This window comes from Dipodomys spectabilis, unplaced genomic scaffold (genome assembly GCF_019054845.1).
Source record: "Dipodomys spectabilis isolate Male_0828 unplaced genomic scaffold, ASM1905484v1 ptg000019l, whole genome shotgun sequence".
In the NCBI taxonomy this organism is placed as follows: domain Eukaryota; kingdom Metazoa; phylum Chordata; class Mammalia; order Rodentia; family Heteromyidae; genus Dipodomys; species Dipodomys spectabilis.
The window spans coordinates 20,052,996-20,074,883 of NW_024870696.1; the positions used below are offsets into that span (position 1 = coordinate 20,052,996).

General features: G+C 35.3%; 1 protein-coding gene across 1 annotated transcript in view; it reads right to left on the reverse strand.

Moving 5' to 3' along the window:
- The window catches only part of Slc12a2 (solute carrier family 12 member 2), a 71,942-nt gene that overhangs the window by 35,774 nt on the left and 14,280 nt on the right, over nucleotides 1–21,888 (reverse strand). The window contains exons 2-10 of the mRNA XM_042674249.1: nucleotides 15,235–15,354; nucleotides 14,613–14,688; nucleotides 14,270–14,365; nucleotides 10,722–10,861; nucleotides 9,821–9,931; nucleotides 9,066–9,174; nucleotides 7,572–7,699; nucleotides 7,395–7,479; nucleotides 4,078–4,229 (exon numbers count right to left, since the gene is read on the reverse strand). Coding sequence (XP_042530183.1) covers nucleotides 4,078–4,229; nucleotides 7,395–7,479; nucleotides 7,572–7,699; nucleotides 9,066–9,174; nucleotides 9,821–9,931; nucleotides 10,722–10,861; nucleotides 14,270–14,365; nucleotides 14,613–14,688; nucleotides 15,235–15,354 — 1,017 coding nt within the window. The remainder of the gene's footprint in view (nucleotides 1–4,077; nucleotides 4,230–7,394; nucleotides 7,480–7,571; nucleotides 7,700–9,065; nucleotides 9,175–9,820; nucleotides 9,932–10,721; nucleotides 10,862–14,269; nucleotides 14,366–14,612; nucleotides 14,689–15,234; nucleotides 15,355–21,888) is intronic.

A 21,888-nucleotide genomic window follows, 5' to 3' on the forward strand; every position in this document is an offset into this window, starting at 1 on the left:
GCAGACTTTAGAAAACTTAACTAGAATGCCACTGTTCCATACTACAAAATTAAGTCATTCCTTCATAGTACTCATATCCCAGCAACATTAAAATTCCTTCAATTATCCCTTTTTTCTTGGTAAGTTTTAAACGTTTAAAACAATTCCTCCACAAAAAATTAATTATATTTGCTCGCCAAATCTGACTCTTCTTCAGTCGACAGTTTCATAAATACTTTCATTTTATTCATTATGTGCTGATGCCATTTCTCCTTTAGAGGTCAACACTCTATAGAGTTTGCTGATTATATCCCCACTGTGTGGTTTATGTTCCACTTCTCTCTACTTCTAGTGAACTGCTTTAGACTGAGTTACACTGATTCTATCAGAAAGTTTGTTTCTTTTTGTGATATTAAGATAGCATTACACTATGTTTCTTAAAAACAATTCCTGAGCTTAGGGCTAAGTGGTAGAGCACCTCTCAAGATGGAGAGAATTCAAAGTCTAGCACTGAGAAAAAAGTGGGGGTGATGAACTGGGAGTAGGGGCCGGGGCCTAGCTGAAGTAGTGTAACTCTTGGCTAGCACACAAAAGTACTTGGGTTCAATAAAATATGGAAGTATATCCAACCAAAGGACATGAAAGAAAGCCTCCAGATCCCCTCTAAGTGATCTGGGATGTAGGAAGTTGTAAATAAAACAAAATTAGTCATTTATTGGAATTGATGACGTTGGGGCTATGCACTATACAATGCTTTCTCTGTGTACTAAGCCTTTCTCTATAACTTTCTTCAATTAAAAAAAAAAGACTGATCATTCAGATCATGAGAAGACATTGATAAGTATAAAAGAAGAAGCACAATGTAAAGCTACTTTGTTGGCCAGCACAAAAAGTCAGCAGGTCTTAAAGATTAAGACAGGCTAGGAATCGCCAAGATTAAGAGGCAAGGAGCTAAACACTATTTGTAGTCCTACCTTGGAACCTGGACCTAGGAAAAATAAAGATTATTACTGGAACAAGTAAAGTTAACAGTACCTTAGCAATGTTAAACTTCTGAAGTGGGAGAACTATACTGTGATTGTACAAAGTACCATAAACCCTTTAAACTGATTGTCATGCCGTAATTCTGTGTTATTCTCTTATAATTGATGAGAAAAGTATTGTACACTAGACAGACAAAACAAATGGGCAAAATGTAAACAGAAAGTAAATATAACCAAAAGATAACACGGGTATTCACTGCAAAGCCCTTCAGTATCTCTGAAAGCTTTAATATATAAAATTAAGGTAAAAACATTCAAGTATCGAATCCACCAAGTAAATTTAATTTTAAATACACCATTATCTGATGAGCTGAGAGACAGTGCCAAGGCCCAGAGTTCAAGCCCCATGACCCAGTCTCCCCCCCCCCAAAAAAAAAAAAAAAATCATTTAAACCCACCATTATAAAATTTCTAGGAATAAATGGTTATCATTACTTAGATTTATTGCTTCAGTAGGGGATATTTACCTTTCATTTTCATTTATATTGACAAAGAATTTGCAAACTGAGGCCAATGAGGTAAACTGATTTAAGCGGTTTGTGTCTATCATACACTATTCTACAAATGAATAGTTTATAATGGATATAAAACCAGCTTTGGGCACAATTCTTGGCCATGATGCATAAGCCCCCTATCATGTTCATAAACTGCTGTTACTAAAATGTATTGCTTTGCATCTTCCAGTAGACTTAAAAACAAGAATTCTAAATGTCTTAATAAGGCACATTAGCACTGATGTGAGGAGGGATTTCTGTGTAGCCATTGGGAACAATCGCACAGTTTCATGTATGCCAACAGGTTTTCTTTTTTTAAATCACTATTGTCACAGGAAGTATAGCTAGATTGGCACTGTCAGCCTAACCGCTAGGAAGGAGATTTTAAGGACAAAAGATTTTAAGGACAAAGTAAGCAAAGACTAAAAATGAACAGACCTACCTTCTGCTGTATCAACAAAATTCCATGCCTATCTGTGATAACCTCCAAATATATTAAGTCAAAGATAAAGTTATAAAGAACAGAAAATATCAGGTCATATGCCTGTGGCTTATACTTAAATAATCTCAGCCTACTCAAAAGCCTGAGACCTGAAGGATCACAGTTGAAAGTCAGTCTTGGCAGAGAAGTTCCCAAGATTCCATGTCAAATTAACAAGCAAAAAAAAAAAAAAAAAAGGCTGAGTTATGAGGCTCAAGTGGTAAAGTGACAGCCATGAGCTAGCAAGTTGAATGGGCTTGTGTTCATCTTGGCTCTGAGTTCAAACCCTGGGACTACCAAAATAAAAAAGACAATGCATGCATAGCACATGGTGGACAAAGACAAAAACCTCATCGGCCATCACATACTTGTATCCTCTTTCAGCTTCTAGGTTAAAGAAACAAGTACATTTTCCTTTTCCTATCAGCTCTGGATTGATGTGAATAATGTTAATACTGTATAGTAGGGAACCGCCAGTATATTGCCTACTAAACTTCTGGTTTTCCAATTAAACATGTATTCATACCTTTTGCATTTCCAAAATGTGATCAACTATGACCTTCAAGGAGAATAATACTGAATGTAAAGGTAGTATCAATGTTGCTCATACTAAATAGTAGAACTAGAGATGCAAAACAAGATGGTCTTGTCTCACAGAGGACAAAAAGAGAAAAGTCTAATAACAGGTGAAAAGTGAACAAGATGAATGTGTGTTAGGGTGTACAGGTTCGCTTCAAGCAGGACAAAGAAGTGAATGAAGGAAAAGCATAGTAAGTATTTGTGTATGTATATGCATACACACAAATGCCTGGAGTCCAGAATGAGCTGAAGGCAGTATACAGTTCAAGAATGACAATCTTTAACTAGCAAAACAAAGCAGCTCAGATTTTCTTTACTAGACAATGGTGGAGTCACATATTTGGCAGAACATTAAGATGCAGAAACATAAGAATGCATAAATCTTGAAAACTGACTTTAAACCTAAAAAGTTAATTATATACAAAAGTACTATAAAGTGTGGTTCATATAGATTTTATCCAACTTGTGAACCACTTATATGCTAACCACCTTTTTCATCTCTCAATGACAAGTGATTTTTATTTCTACATATTTTTCACCATTTCACAGTTTGACAAAGCATTATAAAATTATTTACTAAAATTGAAAATGAGCTTTATTTATACCACCTTCCTCTGTGTTTGGATATGCCTACAGTAGACTTGGAAACAACAAGGTTTTGAATTTTAAGGCACAACACAGAATCAGACTGGCATTCCCAGTCACTGGGCAGATACTGTGCCTTTCATACACAGTATCAGTGTCAGAATGGGCTTGCATCAGTAGTAGATATGAATACTTTCTTTCATTCCATACTTCTGTCTAGTCTTATGACTAGAAAACACAAATTTCTATTACAGAATTGAGTCCAATATTTAAAACTACTAAAAGTACTTAAATAAAAATAATGCTATATAGTCTATGAATTTACTATTTAAGTGGTTTGATATAGCAGGACTTTATATAATCATGCTAAGTAACAGGTTAGTATTTTTTTAAAGAAGTACATGTAAATACAAATCAGAAATAAAGTAAAACAGCTACAACCATTTTAAAAAAGGACAGGTAGAAAGAATTAGGCTACCTGACTTCAAAACTTATTACAGAACTATTATAAGCAAAGCTGTGTGGTGCTGGACAAAGGATGGGCACAAAGTTCAATGGAATCCAACAAATGATGACCCAAATATGACTCACATAAGAGATGTTTCAGAAGCTTTCCTGCTTTCTGAAATCCTCGCTATACACCATACATACAGGGGTGTGCACACACACACATACACGCACATACATATAAATTATAAAATGGCTATACTCAAAGATCTTTTGCTCACAGACAGATTCACAATTTACTCTTTCATATTTCTGCTTGCCTTGTGAATAATAGGGGTTTTTTTTGGAGGGGAGTAACAATCCTTCCTTTCTAATTTATTATATTCTGAATGGTCAAGATCTGACCATTCAAAAAGTGTATCCCCTATATAAAACCAGAAAGCCTTACCATATTCAACTTGATGCTCACCTGAAAGTTGTTCATTAGACCATAGGAACAACGACTGGTTTCACAAGATGAAAAGTCAAAGTTTAATTTGCATGCTGCAGAAGTACAGTTGGTTAACTCTGTTACAATGGTGTCATTAACATTCCCAGTGGCATCCCGAACAACACAAGAGCCTGAAGCACAAAACGACAATGTGAATAATACAGTTAACATCAATATTCACTTTAGGGTTCTATATATTCATAAAGAAATCAAATACTGACTAGATATATACTCAAAATAGTATCTATTATATTTAAAGTTAAGATAGCTTTATGCTGAACGGAATGGGAAAGTTATCTTACGTCTCCAATATTTAAGTAATAAAACTAACCTTTCTCAAACAATAGTATTTACATATAAATACTCAAGAATCTTGTATATGTAGTTGCAGAAATAGACTATTCACAAAACCATTCCACAGTCTATTTGTTTAAAATGTCCATGAGCAATATAAAAAACATTGAAAGAGTATCAAATAGGAGAAATGTTTTCCGGCATTCTAAATTATTATGCTTGAAATATGGTCAAAGATGAGATGTCAGATATAGGAATCCTCTGAGAGCAAACAATATGAATAGTTATTACAAAAGAAAATTAAGCTTGAGATGGAGAACATTTTAATGACTGGACAGACTACACAGTTCTTTATTTCTTCCTGTACCTTTCAACAGTTTTAAAAACCATGATTTTATGGTTCCTCCAAAACAACTAAAGGATGAGGAAAGAGGAGAGAACATAGCCCTATGATGCTCATTAGCAATAAAACAGCTATACCTTCATGTTCCTCATATTACAATGTTCTGTGCCTGCAATGTTTCCTTAGTTCTAGAACCACTGGGACAGAAGGTGCCCTTACTGGACAGCCAGTGAACATCAAAGAAAAAGAGCTACTCCCACGGCTTCAAGGGCCACACAGCACAAAATGAACACAGGGCTACCAGTCTTAAAAAGGTAGACCAAAACAGAAATTTACTCATGACAACACATTATTTTACAAGTTGAAAAATAATTGGTTATAGCACTCTTTCAATTTAAAACTAAATTTTATTTGTGTAATACACACACACACACACACACACCACACACACACACACACACACAGAGACATTTATCTTGTGCTAAGAATTTTCAGGGAAACAATGTTACTACTTGTATGTGGTCCATCTACTTGTTTTCCAAGTAAATTTGAGAGATTCATGAATTATTGGAACTCCAAATACTATTTTAAACAACAACTGAGCTCATTACAGTATTATTTGAAATTTCACTATAGTCAGAAATTCTAATTCACATAAATAGCACAGTTTGTAGTAAGTATAGTTCTGTCATTACATCATTTTGGTCAATAGTTTAAAAACCTTACTGAAATATAATGGAGACTTGTGTCAAGAAGTCAAGGAATTTGGAGTTTATGAGAGTTTGTTCTATTCTATTGTGTTGTTGCTTGGTCCTGAAGATTAAACCTAGGGCCTCATACATAGTAAGCCCAAATTTGTTATTCAATTGAGATTTACTTTGCATTATGTTTAAAATCTTTAACTGTAAAAATTGATTTCTATGAGCATGGGCATTCAAAGAAACATAGGTCCCATGGTTTCCCTTATTTGCAATATCTAGTATATGTATGAGTCAAGCGGAAAAGGTCAGATAATGTGATGTCAGGAAAATGAACCCTTAGATATGTATTTTAATGTTTTTTTTTTCATGCATGTGTTTCTAATGCATTTATAAGATTATCTCTTTGTTGCTTTGTATGTCCCTCCTCCAAAGTATAACCCCTGCTTTCACTATATTTGATGTCAGTATAACTTGTGGAGGAGATGGGGAAAAACCAGTTGTTTAAGGATACAGGTGGACAATGAGAAGTACAAGTTGTCATGTCCAAAACGAGCTTTACAACGTCGGTGCGGGGGGGTGGGGGGGTAAGGAGAAGGACTGGGGGGGGTAGGGGGGGGGAAGGAGAAGGATTGGGATTGGGGGGAGGGGGGAGGCTGAGAAGGGATGTGAAGGGTAAACCAAAGGAGGAGGCTGCAATGCTTAGTAAGAAATGTACGCATTATCCTGCCCATGTAATTGTAACCCCTCTGTACAGTATGTTCACAAATAAAATAAAATTAAATTAAAAAAAAAAAAAGAGCATGGGCATTTAAAACAATGTTTACATTTCTTTTCTTTCTTTTTTTTTTTTTTTGGGGGGGGGGGGGTCCGGTCATGGGGCCTGAACTCTGGGCCTGGGCGCCGTCCCTCAGCTCTTCAGCTCAAGGCTAGCGCTCTACCACTTGAGCCCAGCACCACTTCCGGCTTTTTTCTTTTTGCTTATGTGGTGCTGAGGAATCGAACCCAGGGCCTCAGGCATGCAAGGCAAGCGCTCTACCACTGAGCCAACTTCCCAGCCCCCAATGTTTACATTTCTGGAACCCATTTTCCTAGGCATAGATTCAAAAAGTATAATAAACTCAAGATAATTTATTTAGCTACTGTATCACATAAAAATTAAAAATAATTTACCTACAAAGTTCCCTGGGCTATAATGTTTCAGTCTATTTAAAATATCTACATTATAAATGCCCTTTATTTTATTAAAAAATATTCTGTCATAGAAGTGATGATTATAATGGCAAGTACAATTATCTTTGGTAGCAAGATCTCTGAGCTTCAACATCCCTCATCTATAAATAGGGATTTACAAACAAGCTAATCATGTCAGTTCTCAGATGCTATGTTCCCATAAATGCAATGAAGTGGCTCCAAAATCATGGTTTTTAATTTAAGAGATTATAGCATGGGTCTATTTGACTCAGTATGTTCTGTTCTTCAAGTCTAGTGTTTGCATAATAAGCAAGGATAGGTATTGCTTAATGGTTGTGATAATTTCATTATATTAAGAGAAAAACCACCATAAACCACTCAGAAATTTATAAAGATCCAAGAGTAAAATCCACTTACTTCCACATCTGAATGTTTTCAATAAACATATTTCAGTGAATTTTAAACATTTATACATGATTTTTATCTTCCTAATAAAATAAATCCTGAAGGAAATACAATTAAAATCCTTATTTGATAGTTTGATATCTATAAAAGTTCACTATTTTCTTAAAACTATTTTTGAATTAAAATAGGCTACTCTCTGCCTTTTTATTGAAGTATTTCAGAACCTGAAAGTTAAAAAATATAATGAAAATATACATTTTATACCCTGGTATATATATATATATATATATATATATATATATATATATATATATATATATATCAGAAAGTTTCTGAGACATATAAGGAAATGAAAGGCTTACCTACAGATACAGCAATTCCTATGTAAACCACTGTAGTGATTAATATGGCTAAGAGTGTTCCTTTGGGGATGGCTGACTGAGGATCCTACAGGACAAAAAATTTTTGTAAGCCCACTGAGAAAAATAAACACATGCACATGATTTAACATAATTGATTTGATACTTGATAATACTTACTGCAAGATCACCTGAGATATTTGCTCCAGCTAGAATACCAGTTGCAGCAGGAAAAAAGATGGCAAATACAGAAAAGAAAGTCTCTTCATCTCGAAAATCTGGTCCAAAGTTCTCATTAAATATTTCAGCTATAGAGAACAAAATATTTTTGGCTATTAATGGATAAGCAGATTTGACCATAATAATCAGATTAAAACAAAGTGTGGTATCTCACATCTATAATGTCAGCTATTCAGGAGGTAGAGATAGAGAAGACTGTGGTTTAAAACCAGACAAAAAGTTAGTGAGACCCCCCCCATGTCAATAAACAAGTTGGCCTGTAATCTCAGCTATGCATGAGGAGAGGGTAGAAGGATTAAGGTCCAAGGCCAGAAAACTATCTGCAAGACTATCTGAAAAGGGAAAATGGCTGGAGATGTGGCTTGAGAGGGTAACTGCCTAGCAAGCATGAGGACCTAAGTTCAAACCTGATGTCATCAAAACAGCTACAAGAAAAATTTTTAATATTATTTTAACAATATTAATCATTGTTATTTTAAAATTAGTAATAAAAAATTTAAAACTCAAGCAGGTTTTACTGTTAGGCATGGTTCCAACTATAATCTCATAATTTAGGAGTCTGATTATGCCTTCGAGACTGTACTCGGTTAAACCATGTCTCAAGAAAAAAAGTATAGGTTTTAGGCAGTTGATGACAAGTGTTTCTGATGCACTAGCAACTAATCATTTTTAAGGACAAGGTTGCTAACTTAGGTCAGAAGATGGTGAGAAAGATACAGATGGACACTTTGATAAATAATAAAGACAATTATGTTTCATTTAATGAAAATAAGATTATGGAGAAGAAAAACTCCCACATAATGTCAATTGTAGCAAAAGTTATGTTTCAACTTATCAGGAAACTAAGAAAGACTTCTAGTTGCTTCTACCATCTTCAGCACTTTCAAATTGTTATGTTCTAAACATGAGATTTATAACATTTTGGTCAACAATTAACCAAATATATGACAGTGGTTCTGGTACATCTTTGTTCGTTAAGTACATTCTATGTTTCTACAACAATGAAATATCCATAACACGTATTTCTCACTATTTGGTCCCATCAACAGATACAACTGTGCACCTAAAATAAGAAATAGACATGTCGTTATCTTGCCCGTGTAATTGTAACCCCTCTGTACAGTATTTTCACAATAAAAAAAATTTCAGAAAAAAAAGAAATAGACATGTTAGTACAAAAATCACCCATTAACTAATTCCCAATAGTAACAGAAAAACAGCCCTCTTTCAGCAGCACTGAATTCAAATATTATTGCTAATATTTGAAAAATATGAAGATAAAAATGATTTTCACTCCAATCTTCAGCCTATAAAGGTGGCAAAAATTAACTGTGAATAAGTGTGAATCCACAGATCAAACTCCATTTTACAACAAAATCTTTAATAGTAGAATACAATATCCCCCTCTAAAAAGTATTCAATCTTTTTACTTACATTTATATCCAAAGAAACCTTTGGGCTTCTTACTCTCTAATGGGATAAATGTTCCTATGATGAAATCAGCAATGGCAAGAAGGAGAATCACCAAAAGAACTATCTGAGCCTGTAATTTCAAACAATAAAAATCAAAATTGATACTTGTTGTTTATAATTTTATTCAGTTCTACTAGAACACAACTTCAGTTAAAGGATTCTGTGTTTTGTCTGTTTCCCTAAAGCCTCAAATTGCCAATCATGAAGTAGGTGCTCAATACACTGTGGCTAAAAGAAATACTGGGCATTGTGGTATATACTTATAATCAGCTTTTCAGGAGGCAGAGATCAGGAGGGTTACAATATGAGACCAGTCCAGGCTGGCTCTGTGCAAAAGCACAAGACTATCTGAAAAAAAGAAACTAAAGACAAAAAGACTAGAAGTGTATCTCCAAGTGGTAGGGCATTTGCAAAGGAAACATGAGGTCCTGAATTCAAACCCAGTTCTGCCCGAACTAAACCAAAGCAAAACAAAATATAAACAAGATGGCTAGGGACATGGCTCAGGGATCAGTGGAACAGTGGCTCATTCACAGCACTGAAAAAAAAAGATTAAAAAAAGATGTTTTATGTTGTCCCAAATTGATTACCTTATATATAAAATTTCTGTGAAAAGGGTCATAGAATCTGAAATGTTACTGTAATTTAGTGTTCCCAAAACATAAGCTCTGAAGTTTATATATGAAACATTTACAGATATTCCTATCATGACTTACTTTTGCTTCCCATTCCATTCCAGCTACTGAGATACCTAAAAGAATCACCACTGTAATGGCTCCAATAATTCGGATATCATTGATTTCATCTATCATTAGTATGGAATGTTCCTAGAAAAAAACAAATATTATGAATAGCAACTTATGAGATAAATAAATGGGAGATCTAAAAAAAAGGAATGCATTACTATTTACTAATGAGCTATCATTCAAGCAGTTGATAAATCTAATGTCCAACAATTAAGTTATTAACACTGGCATATGAGTGAACTCAATGTATCAAAAAAAGGATGTGCTAACAGGCAAAATTTTGAATGCTACCCTTTGGTTTACAAAGGTAGAAGCCAAAGTCAATCTAGTTATCAGTTCTTTCAGATTTTTGAACCTAATTTATCATAAGCTAAAGTAGAAGACACGTAATGTACATACCTATAGATGTTATAAGATTCTTCTCATGAAGCATCATGAAGGAAATATGAAGGAAACCCCTCATATAGAGGGGTTACTACCATATCAGCTTTTTAAAGCTAAATCACAGGAATAGGAGACATAAAAAGAGCTATCTAAATCTGTATTTTCCTTTGAGATGCATTAAAAAAAAAATCTATTGAATTCTTTGCAGGAGGCAAAGAGAGAACTAGAAAACTTCCCAAGCAAAAGAAGTCCTAAAATAACCTATTGCCCCTATATTTTGGGTGAGCCTAGATAATATCTCCATGTTTAGGTTGTAGATAGAAACCACCATTTTCAGCCTGTAACTCCTGTTTCCTCCATAGGGAGCTGGAAATGTTTCTTTTCCATTTCTTCCTATCTTACAGTGATATAATGAAATAAATCCTCAATATGCTAATCAAATCAAATTTAACTTAAAAAACTGGTAAATAAAAGAAACAATAATTACCTTAAGCAATTCCACCACTGTTTCTGCAAATCCAACCACATACATAGCAACAGCAACAGCATTGGCAAATGCAAAGATCAAGCCAATTGCACCCCCAAATTCTGGCCCTAAACTCCTAGATATTAAATAATATGCTCCTCCTAAGAATGGAAATACAACAAAAGTTAGGATTTAAAATGCCAAACAATCTTCTTAATTTCACAAGAGAATTCACAAAGGAGAGTGCAGAAGTTAAATGAACAGGAATGTGAGATTAACTGTGTTTCCAGTAATACCCGAAAAGAACTATTCATAAACACTAACACTCCTAAAACTTGTATCAAACAGAAATCCATTCTATTTAAGTCCTCGCTTTCTCCTTTAAAGCTTAGATTCTAATGGACAACAATCTCTTCCTCATATTCATAGATACCAAGATCATCTCCCAATTTTCCAATATACATAACTTCTCCAATATAGTTAAATTTTAACATCACAGTTGGCCTGATTTCCCATTACTTAAAATAGAATGTCTATCAGCTGGTAATATGAATACCAGTGCAAAACAAAAGTCTCACAGGATTTGCAGGATTTCCTGCAAATATTTACTTCCAGTTCCATTTATGTTTCCCAACATACCCAGCATAGGGTACCTTGTAAAAAGAGCCAAAATTCAGCATTGTCTAATTAACTCTGCTATGTATATCAGATGAGACTAACAAATAGATATAAAACCTGATAAACAGTGGTGTATAGTGTATGCTCAGCATAATCATATTGATACCAGCTTCTACCTAGATCATTGGGATCTGGATTCTCTGGTATCTAAGAAATGTGAAGAGGAAATAAAATGAAAAACTTATCTGGCTCTCTGTCCCACCTCCAATGCAGATAAAGCATAACTTTTGTTTATAGAACATCAATTAGGCATATGCAAAATAACTGAGGCAGATGAAAAAATAGATGGAGTATAACTTTGCAGGTGCTGGCAAACATTTTATTTCTCCAGGGATCTTGAAAAATGGATTCGAAAATGACTTGAAAAGTAGAATTTAGTTCTTTTTGTTCTTTAGAGTCCCAAAGTCATGCTCTCATTCCTTTGCACCTGCTATGATTTTAATATGAAAGGGCCCCAGCAGGGTCATTTATTAAACACTAGATGGTGCTATTTTCAGTTTTTGTAAACTTTTGGAGATGGGACCTTGTTGGAAAAGTAGCTAACTGAAGGAATGCCTTCAATGGCTTTACCTGGTCCCTATGCCCTCTCTTGCTCTCTCTCTGCTTCCTGTCTGCCAAGAGGTGAACAGCCTCCTGTGTCACATGTTTTGACCAAGTATGCGGGCCAAGCAGCCACAGATTGAACCCTCTGAAACCAAGCCAAAATAAAAGTTGCCAATCTTAAGTTGTTTTTGTGAGGTTTTGGTCACAGTGATGAGAAAAGTAATGTGGAAAACTTGTACCAGAAAAGCAAGTTCATGACTGTGACTATCTGATAATGTTATTATGCCTTTGAATCCAGAAATTTGGAACTCTTAGGAAATATGGGCTCAAAAAACCATAGAAAGCCATAGCAGAGCTTAAAGGGGAAATCTAATGGGAACACAGAAAATGAAAAAGATGACAGAAATGCTAATAGACTATGCTCATAAAGTTTCAGAAAGAAATGAGGACTTTGCTGGGAATTAGACTAGAAGCTACTCATATTACACTCAGGCAAAAACCAAAAATAATACATTTTGTCTGTTTTCTAACACTTTGAATGAAATTAAATTAAAAATGGGTTAGTGTAGAAATATCACAATAACCCCCCATGCACCATTAATATATATTAATTATAGTTATTGATGGTTGTTTTTAACCAAGTTTACTGTGAGGATCAAGAACAAAATAATAGTGAGAATACTTGAAAATTATGTACTTTGGCTAGAAAGGAATACATTTAACATTGTACACAGAATTGTAGGACAACATGATTAAAGAGATTCCAAACACTGAAAAGAAACCACTGACATCTATAGGGCAACAGGAAAGGTACACTGAGGGCACCTCAGGTATGGCCAGATCCTCCAATCTCAGCATCAGGGTATAAAGCTCTCCACTCATTTGTAAGCTTTTGCTTTAAGAGAGCTCTGGGTGCTGGCATGCATACCAGCACAGTGCCACATAGATATGTGTTCAAAGGCCCCAGGAGTGACACTGGAGTGCCAGTTTTAGTGATAAGGCTACCTATTCAAGCTGGCAGCAGACGTTAGCAACATCCATATGACAGTGGTTTTGAAAGGATGCATGTGAACGTTAGAGTCATGAAGGCTTCTACCTAGATTTCAAAGGGAGTCCTGTGGAGGTAGGTAAGCAATGCATAGTAGGGTCAGGAACCTGTAAACAGCTCTTGAGACTCCAGTATATTGGAGACACCAGGAATGTGGAACATCTGCCCAGGAAAGCCTTAGGCAATGAGTACAGCCAGCCCAAAAGAGACTATGTGGGCTGTAGTTGGCCAGGCCCTAAGGGAAGGGATGCTCAGCCTTTTAGAGCTCATACAACAATACATGCTCCAGATGCTGGCCATGGAGCTACAGGATTTCACATTTGCTCTGGTGTATTCTGGTATTGCTTTGGATCAATTCCTTCCTTGCTATTTTTTTGTTCTTCCTTTTTTAGAATGAAAATGCTACTCTGTGACATGTATGTTAAAAGAATATAACTTGTTCTCTCATACAAGAGCTCATAGCTAAGAGTTTCTTGAGTTTCAAAGGAGACTCTCAAAGGAGACTTTGACCTTAGGCTATTAAACAATATCAGACTGCTAACATTTTGGAGACTCTTGAAGATCAACTAAATGCATTTTGTATTATGAAATAGTCATGAACCTTTGGAAGCCAAGAGCAGAATGTTACAGTGTAAACATGAAATGTGTGCCACTAGTTGGTCCCCAACTATTTTGGGAAATTCTGAAAACTTTAGATGTGGCCTAGTTGAAGGGGGAGAGAACATGCCTTGAAGGTTGTACTTTATCCTGAGCCTCTTCTTCCCTTCTCAACTTCCTCTTCACCATGAGATGAACAACAGCCTCTTCCTCTATATGTTCCCACTGCTGTTTCTCGAAGCACATAGAGCCCAGAAACTATAGACTGAACCCTCTGAAACCATGTGCCAAAATAAAACTTTCCTCCCTTGTTTCTGTCAGGTATTTTGGCACAACAACAAAAAAGTAAGAAAAGGGGTAAATGAAATTATATTTACACAATGTTGACTTTATGCTAGAGTGAATGTTATTGATACAATGGCAAAAGCTTGGGAGAAAGCAATAGGTACAGTCCAGTTGATAAGAAACAAGGGATAAACTCTATTTTTGCTACTTTCCACACCTTAGATATTCTGAAGTATTGCATCATATTGGTCAAATAAAATTTTACATTCAAATAAATAGAAATGCTCAGCACAGACTTTCTTATACATGCATACACATAGAAACATACATATATGTGTGATATATGTGTCTTCTATGAAGACAAAAATACAAATTAAATTTTAATTTCTATTTAGTAATAGAAACATGATGAATTTACCTCCTCTTACAAATCCATTGGTAGCTATTGCTGAAGTAGATAGTCCTGTGATAGTTGTCACAACAGTAGCCATGGCTATTACGATAACTGACAGACCTTTGGAGAAAAAAGCACAGATGTAGAAAATACTTAAACTTGCCATTATCTAGAATGGAATGGTCTGAAAACATTAAATTTATAATTCACAAACTACCCAGATTTGAGTCTCATTTTTGAAAAAACAGAAGGTTTAAAAAGCAATATATTAATGTAACAACCTCAGAAACAAGGGTAACAGCTGACTACTTAAATTTTCTGAGGCTGAGAGTTTGACAAGCATAGCCTTATTATGCGTATCACTTACCTATTCCAGCTTGACCCACAATCCATGACAATCTAATGAAAAGCATCACACCCCAAATGTTTAACATACAACGTACCTAGGAAGGAAAAAAGAGCAAGTTACAGCTAAAGGAAAGTAATCAAATAAGAGCTCAGCATTGAGCTAATGTTAAAACACCATAACTATGTGTTTAAACAAATGTGCTTCTCACAATTACCATAAGCAGAAGAAACACAACAAAGCAGTACAAGGAATATTGGAAGGTACCAATGCTTAAAAATTACTTCATTCTCCTTTATGACATGGGTTTAAGTTTTTGTTTATTCATTTATAAAATCCTTATTTCATGAGTTCAACAGACTTAAGTGTCACATGTTTGTCAACACAAAATGTCAGTTGTTCACATACTAAAAAAATAGATTTGGGTCTAATACTCCTATGTCTTAGACATATATAGAGATTTAGATATAAATTCTTCACTGAATTTACTATCTAAAAAGAACAGAGGTACAAGTGATCTTCCACAGTACTAAGATAAAGTCAGAGAAAGAAAATTCTTTTGAGAATATTCTGTAGGTTTTATAATCACCAGAAATATTTCCATTTTCAAATTAAATCTATTTATCTATATACATATACTTACTAATACACCCTTGATCCAGCCAAACTTCACAACTCCTTTACTTTCCGGAGTATATGTGACCACAGCATCTCTAGTTGGAGTACTTTCTTCCCCGTTTGCAAAACCATCCTCAAAAGGTTCCTTGTTACAAAAATAAATGTGAATTGTGCTTAAAATTTCAAATTTAAAATAACCTCACAAAAACATAACTAATATATTTCACCATATTTGGAATCATGTGCTATGATTTGGGCATAATTTGTTCCTACAAAGCCACAAAGGTTCACATATTGGAAGTTTGCTTCTGTGGTGGCCATGGTATTGGATGTGTGGAAGCTTGAAGTGCAGGACTTAGGGTGAAGTTCATGGGTCACTAGGGAAAATGTCCTGAGAAAAGGAATAATGGTCTAATGAAGTGAATCCTCCTGAGCTGTTGTCTCTCTAGATTCCTGTTGGGTGATAACTCACTCTCTCCTGCACAGCTCCAGGGACTACAGCCCACAGCTAAGGGGAAGCTTTTGTCAGAGGCTACATTACACTATTTGGACTTTCAGCCTGCAAAGAGCACTAAATAAACTTTATTCCTTTCCTAAGTAGACCGCCCTAGGTATTTCACCATGAAAATGAAGGTTTCCCTGTATTTTACCCAAAGAATATATAAAGCAGTAATAAAGTAGAAGGAAACCTTGGTTATTAAAACTTCTTAGAATTTAAGTCTCACTTTTGACAGTAAACTCATTCTAATAATATCAAATTGTAAACCAGGTCTATAATCCAAGTCATTTGGGAAGCTGAGGTACAAGAATCATTTCAAGTCTAGGAGTCTGAGCAAGCCTGGGCAATACAATGTTTTCATTTCAAATAATGATTCAAATTTTACATTTTGAAGGTGTCTGTAGCACATAGTGAATTCTGTCATGTATGGCCTAATTAGCTAAATAAATTCAAACCTTCTTCTGCCTAGCCACAAATTTATATTTCCTAGGCAATGAACCTTCTCATATCCAAAATGTCAACATCAATGATACAAACTCTTCTTCAACACCTATCAACAGAATAAGATCCCTATATATGTACCCTAAAGCTCATTCATAATTCTGCCCCTTTACTCATTCCTTGCCAACCAAGTCTTGGCATTTTCCTTTATACTTTTTCTCAGATTCAAGCATGAAATGGTTGACACAATGCATTTTTACAAGTGGTATTTAATTCTTCAGTAAAGTTTCATGGCTAATTCTACAATTCTTAGCTTTGGTATTTCTACCTTTGATATCTCAGTTGTTCTCAAATTTTGTTCTGTCCCAATGCACTAATGACATACAATGCATTTCCAATCCAGTATCTGCACCGTAAGTAGAACACCAAGGGGGTGGGGGTGGGAGGAATGGCTTAAGAGATGTTTCAAATCTACAGTCACATCCTCAACCCCTATCACTACGGTTCTTACTCTACTCATATTCAACAGCAGAGTACAAAATATAATTTTTGGACATTGTTTCTTTAAGTTGTGCCAGGCCAAAGTGTTTCTAAAACTGCTATTAGTGCTTCACAGTGCTAAATGAAATCTGAATGTAAATTTCAAAAGAAAGAAACTACAGTAAATTCAGTGTGATTACAGAGTAAAATCTATACAATAATCCAAACTTCTCTTTGTCCTTGGGCTGCCTATTGTGGTTTGTTCCCTTGTTTAGAATCTGGCATAAACGTAACTATCAATGACCATTAAACTTGTTAGAAATAGGTATAAATGGTTAGGTGAAAAATGTGACCATGGATCTTGTGCAGTTCAACCAGAAGAACAACTCATTTTTACCCACTGTTAAATGTAGTCCTGACAGTAAAGTCACTGATGATCTCAAATACTAAAAAAATGACTCCTAAAAGGGAATGATGACTCAAACTTGACATTCAACCACTCAAGACTAGACAGAAAAAGTTTGCCTGCTGATGTAATTATAATTAGACAAATTTTTAGTGTTCACTCTAGTGTACACAGTGCTCCTCAATTATTTTATGAAATAAGATTCTGAAATATTATCTAACTCCCAAGTAATACAAGAAAATGACTATAATATACACAGAAAACATCTCTCTTTCCCTCTATATTTAAGGAAACTAAAGATATATACTTAAAATTCTACTTTTTCCAAGGTTATATATCAATATGGTCGTCTTCCTAACAATGTAAAAGTATAAGGATATCCTAATTTTTTTGTTATGGCTGTTTATCTAGCAATTATGCTAGTTTCTACTATACTATGAATGACTATGTTTAAAAAAATATGCATTTACAGTTGGGCAAGGTGATGTTCATCTGCAGTCCCAGTGCTTGAGGCTAGCCTGGACTATACAGTGAGTTTAAGGTCAATCTTTGTTACACATAGCAAAACACAAGGACTAGGATATACTTCAGTAGTAGAGAACACTTACTTAGCACATGAAAAGCCCTGAGTTCAACCCTCGGCAAAGTAAACATTTTCCTGTACATATGCAAAGCATTTAAAATAAGGATGCAATCATATAGAATTAAAAATTCTCCTAATCATCTCTACTACTTCTATTTTGAAGTGTTTATTAATCTCTAAAATTACAGAAGTCAAAATTAAATAAGCATGCTATTTATAGCTCAATTAAGAAATACACTGGGGACATAACTGTATTAATTTCCTGAAGTCCCAGGAAATCAAAGTGGATATATATCTTGAATTTCTGCTCTGCTCTCTTTTTTTTTTTTGGGTGGGGGGCGGTGCTGGTTGTTCAACCCAGATCCCTATACATGCTAAGCAAACAATGTTCCACTGAGCTACAACCCCAACATTATTTCTTAATATATAATAGCTTCCAAGAAATTTTTAAAAAGAATGTTAGGTCTGGCAATTTGCCCATCCTAAAATATTTTTGTATAAAAAGGTAATTTAGCATTATTTAGGGGAATTACCTTTCAAAAAGTAATAATGTGATTCTAAGCTTACCAAGCAGGGATTGAGGTAGGAATGGAAAGAAAATTGGTAGAGAAAGAGGCTAGAACATGCAGATAAGTTTGACCTTTAGTATCTGAGAGAACTGGTAGTGTACACACACACACACACACACACACACACACACACACACACATTCTCTCTCTCTCTCTCTCTCTCTCTCATGGTAACCTAGAAAGGTATATGCTGATATTAACAAACCAGGACACAATTAATGTCAAGCAGTTTGAAAGTTCATGACTGAAACTTAGGGAAATGGCCTGTGAGTGAAGCTATGGAAAAGACTGACAGAAACTTAGAGAAAGCTAAACATGTTAACTGAGTATGGAGAATATACAAAAGTGAAAGGAACTCTGATTTTTATGGTCATTATTTCTTTTCAGGGAGTAGAGGAAAGAGAAGCTCTACTTCAACTTGATTACTCTTTGACTATTGCCAACATTTTATTGAACCATGATCCCAGCCAGAGTTACTAAAACACACATATACATAAAAAATAACCTAGCTTCAACTTCAAAATATCAAAATAATTTCTAACAAGATATCCAATGACTTCTTCTGACCAAATTCACTGCATATTTTTCTCACTGGATCTGTTGAATTCTATATTCATCTCATTTTCTTTCATGGGTTACCTTACCAGACCAATAGCTTAAAACACCAACTACTTATTCAAGTCACAAGTGAAAGCTTAAATTCATTTCCAGACTAGACCTGCCCAGCTTTAGCTAGCTCTGTGACACAGTGTAAGACTGTCTTCTGTGGGTATCTTCATCAGTAAACATTACATTTGCAGGGGTTTTTTTTTTGTTTTGTTTTGTTTTTGAGGGGTCTGGTCGTGGGGCCTGAACTCTGGGCCTGGGCGCTGTCCCTCAGCTCTTCAGCTCAAGGCTAGCACTCTACCATGGGAGCCACAGCACCACTTCCGGGTTTTTTCTTTTTGCTTATGTGGTGCTGAGGAATCGAACCCAGGGCCTCATGCATGCAAGGCAAGTGCTCTACCATTGAGCCAACTTCCCAGCCCCACATTTGTAGTTTTTAAAGCTGTGAGTATACAATACAGCAAGATGTTATGGGTCTTCTTTATTTGGATGTCCCAATTAAGTCCACAAATGTTTATCTGAAGCATACAATGTACTTAGATGGTTTTCATGTTGTCACTGGACAAACAGAAATACCCAAGAAAGATGAGTGTGCAGCCACAATCATCTTAGACTATTTAGATTTTTATTGGTTCTGAAAAAAAACAACAAAAATCAAAACTTGCCAAAGTATCTCTTTAGGTCTACTAAGCCACACCAGAGAGACTTATATACCCAAACACTTCTCTATTTAAAAACCCCTGAATCACACTTAATGCCTGAAAAGGTCCAAAGCAATTTCTATTATTCTTCTATAATTTGAAGATTCTGCATTTGCAAAAATAGTTTCTGTGCATAAACAAACTAGAATCACATCCTTTCAGTCACTAAACAAAGATATACTAACCCAATTTTTATGAAGCACCATAGAAGTAAGCCCTCTCAGAGGTGCAATTTTTCAACAGAGGCAGGATGGAAGGCAAGTCTTTCACATAAATCATGACATTTTCCAATTAAACAAAACAGTTTCTATTAAATGCTTAACCCAGTATCAAAGGCACCATGACTGCAATAATACCCCATTCACTTTCAAATACTATCCTTCTCTGAAAATCAGTTTCCTTATCTATAAAATGCAGATATGCAGGTAATTCCTGCCTACCAATATCATTCTTCTAGGGATCTAGATTCTCTAAGTAAAGATCAATTTGTATTTAACAAAATAGCCATCTAAAGCAGCTGACATTTCTGGCTCTTAGTTATTAAGTTAACTTACAGCATGATTATAAGACCAAAATTCAAGTGCCATAAGTAAATTAAATAAAACCTAAACAATAAGCCTTTCTAATAATTAAGTTTTACATTTTTCCCAATGAAAAAATTCACACTAAATGAAAAGCAAGATGAAAGCTTATTTAATAGTGTAACAAACTGCCTTCCCAGTTAAATACACTTTTATTTTCATCTGATTCTGAAATATTTCTTTACTATTTCCTACATAAATACTTGGCAATGCAACAGGTACAGGAGACTATTTTCTTTTTTTTATTGGATAGGTGGGTGGGTGAGTGGTTTGGGTGGATGGATGGGTGGATGGGTGGGTGGGTAGGTGGGTGAGTAAGTGGATAATATAGGACCACGTAAATTTCCTTTAGTGTGAGTTCCTGGGAATCTGTATAAGAGTAAGGAACTCCTGACTATCTAATTTGGCTCTGCTTGAATGTGATTCTTAAATAACACATGCACAGGACCACTTTAAAATGCAAACATTGCAAAGTAACACTGAGGTCAAATTAACATAAGACCATAGACCAAGATAAGAATGGTTTTTAAAAATGTCATCTTTACCATCTAAAACTGCTAACAACAAAAGTTAGAAAGAGTAGCTGAGTACGAGAATGGGCAATGTTTTTAAGTTAATTTTGTAAAAGCTGTCATCAGTTGCCACTGTCATTTATCAAAAAATTCTCAAGCCGCACTCACTCTGCTTTGTCCAGTGAGAGAATGACTGGCTTTCAGATGATTTACTCAGGAATTGTCTGGGAGGACAGGTACTGCTCCTATTTCCTTAACATAGGTAAGGAGTTCAGCTCTAGAGTAGAAATGGCTTCTAAGTTGGAAAAAACAAAAAACAAACACACAAAAACCTGAATTTTCATATAGGAAACAGGGTGAACCTATTGGGTTGGCATAAGAGCCAACCCAAATCTAAATTCTGCTAAACACCAGCTTCCTCTGCACTAAAAAGATATTGCCCTCAAGAAACAAGTTGTTAAGCCAGTGGTAATTCACATCTGTAATTCCAGCCATATAGGGACTGAGATCTAAGGATTGCAATCTACTGCCAACCCAGGAAAACAAATCCAACAGATACTTAATTAACCAGTAAAAGATATGGCTCAAGTAGTAGAGCACCAGCCTTGAGCAAAAGCTGATAGTGTGAGGTCCTGATTTCAAAGTCCAATACTAGCACTAAGCAAATAAACAAAAAAAATGGTACATAAAAACAAAGCAGTTACCCATAACCTACAGGATAAACCAAATAATTCCTAGCATCTGAGACCCAATAACCTGACTAGCTTACTCTAATAATAACTACTAATTACTGAAAGCCTACTATGTGTGTAAGACATATCCCTAAAGTTCCTACACATCCCATTTCCCTAAATCTTTAAGAGAAAGACAGCATTATCCCCCACTTCACATATGAGGAAACAGCATTGAGAGGTTACCTTAACCCCGAACCATGAAGCAGAATAAATATTCACTAAGATAACCTATTTGGGATATTTACTTTGGGCAAGGTGGCAAAGATGGGTAAATTGCCCAACTAATGAAATTGTTCAGCTCAAACTTCCCAATTCCCCAGCTACTTTTGTTATTGATCTTGCTTTATCAATTCCCTCACTGCTTAGTTTCCAAGGACTTAGTTTCTAAGGACTTCTAACTTGGTCCTCATAAAAGGAATAGAAGAACAAAATGGGGAGAAGGGGTATTAGAATTCTACACTGGATGGAATTCAGAAGTTTATTTTTCTTTTTAAACCAGGGCCTGGGGCTTGCTCAGCTTATACTCTGCCACTTTAGTCCTGACTCCATCCTGGCTTTTTGTTGGAT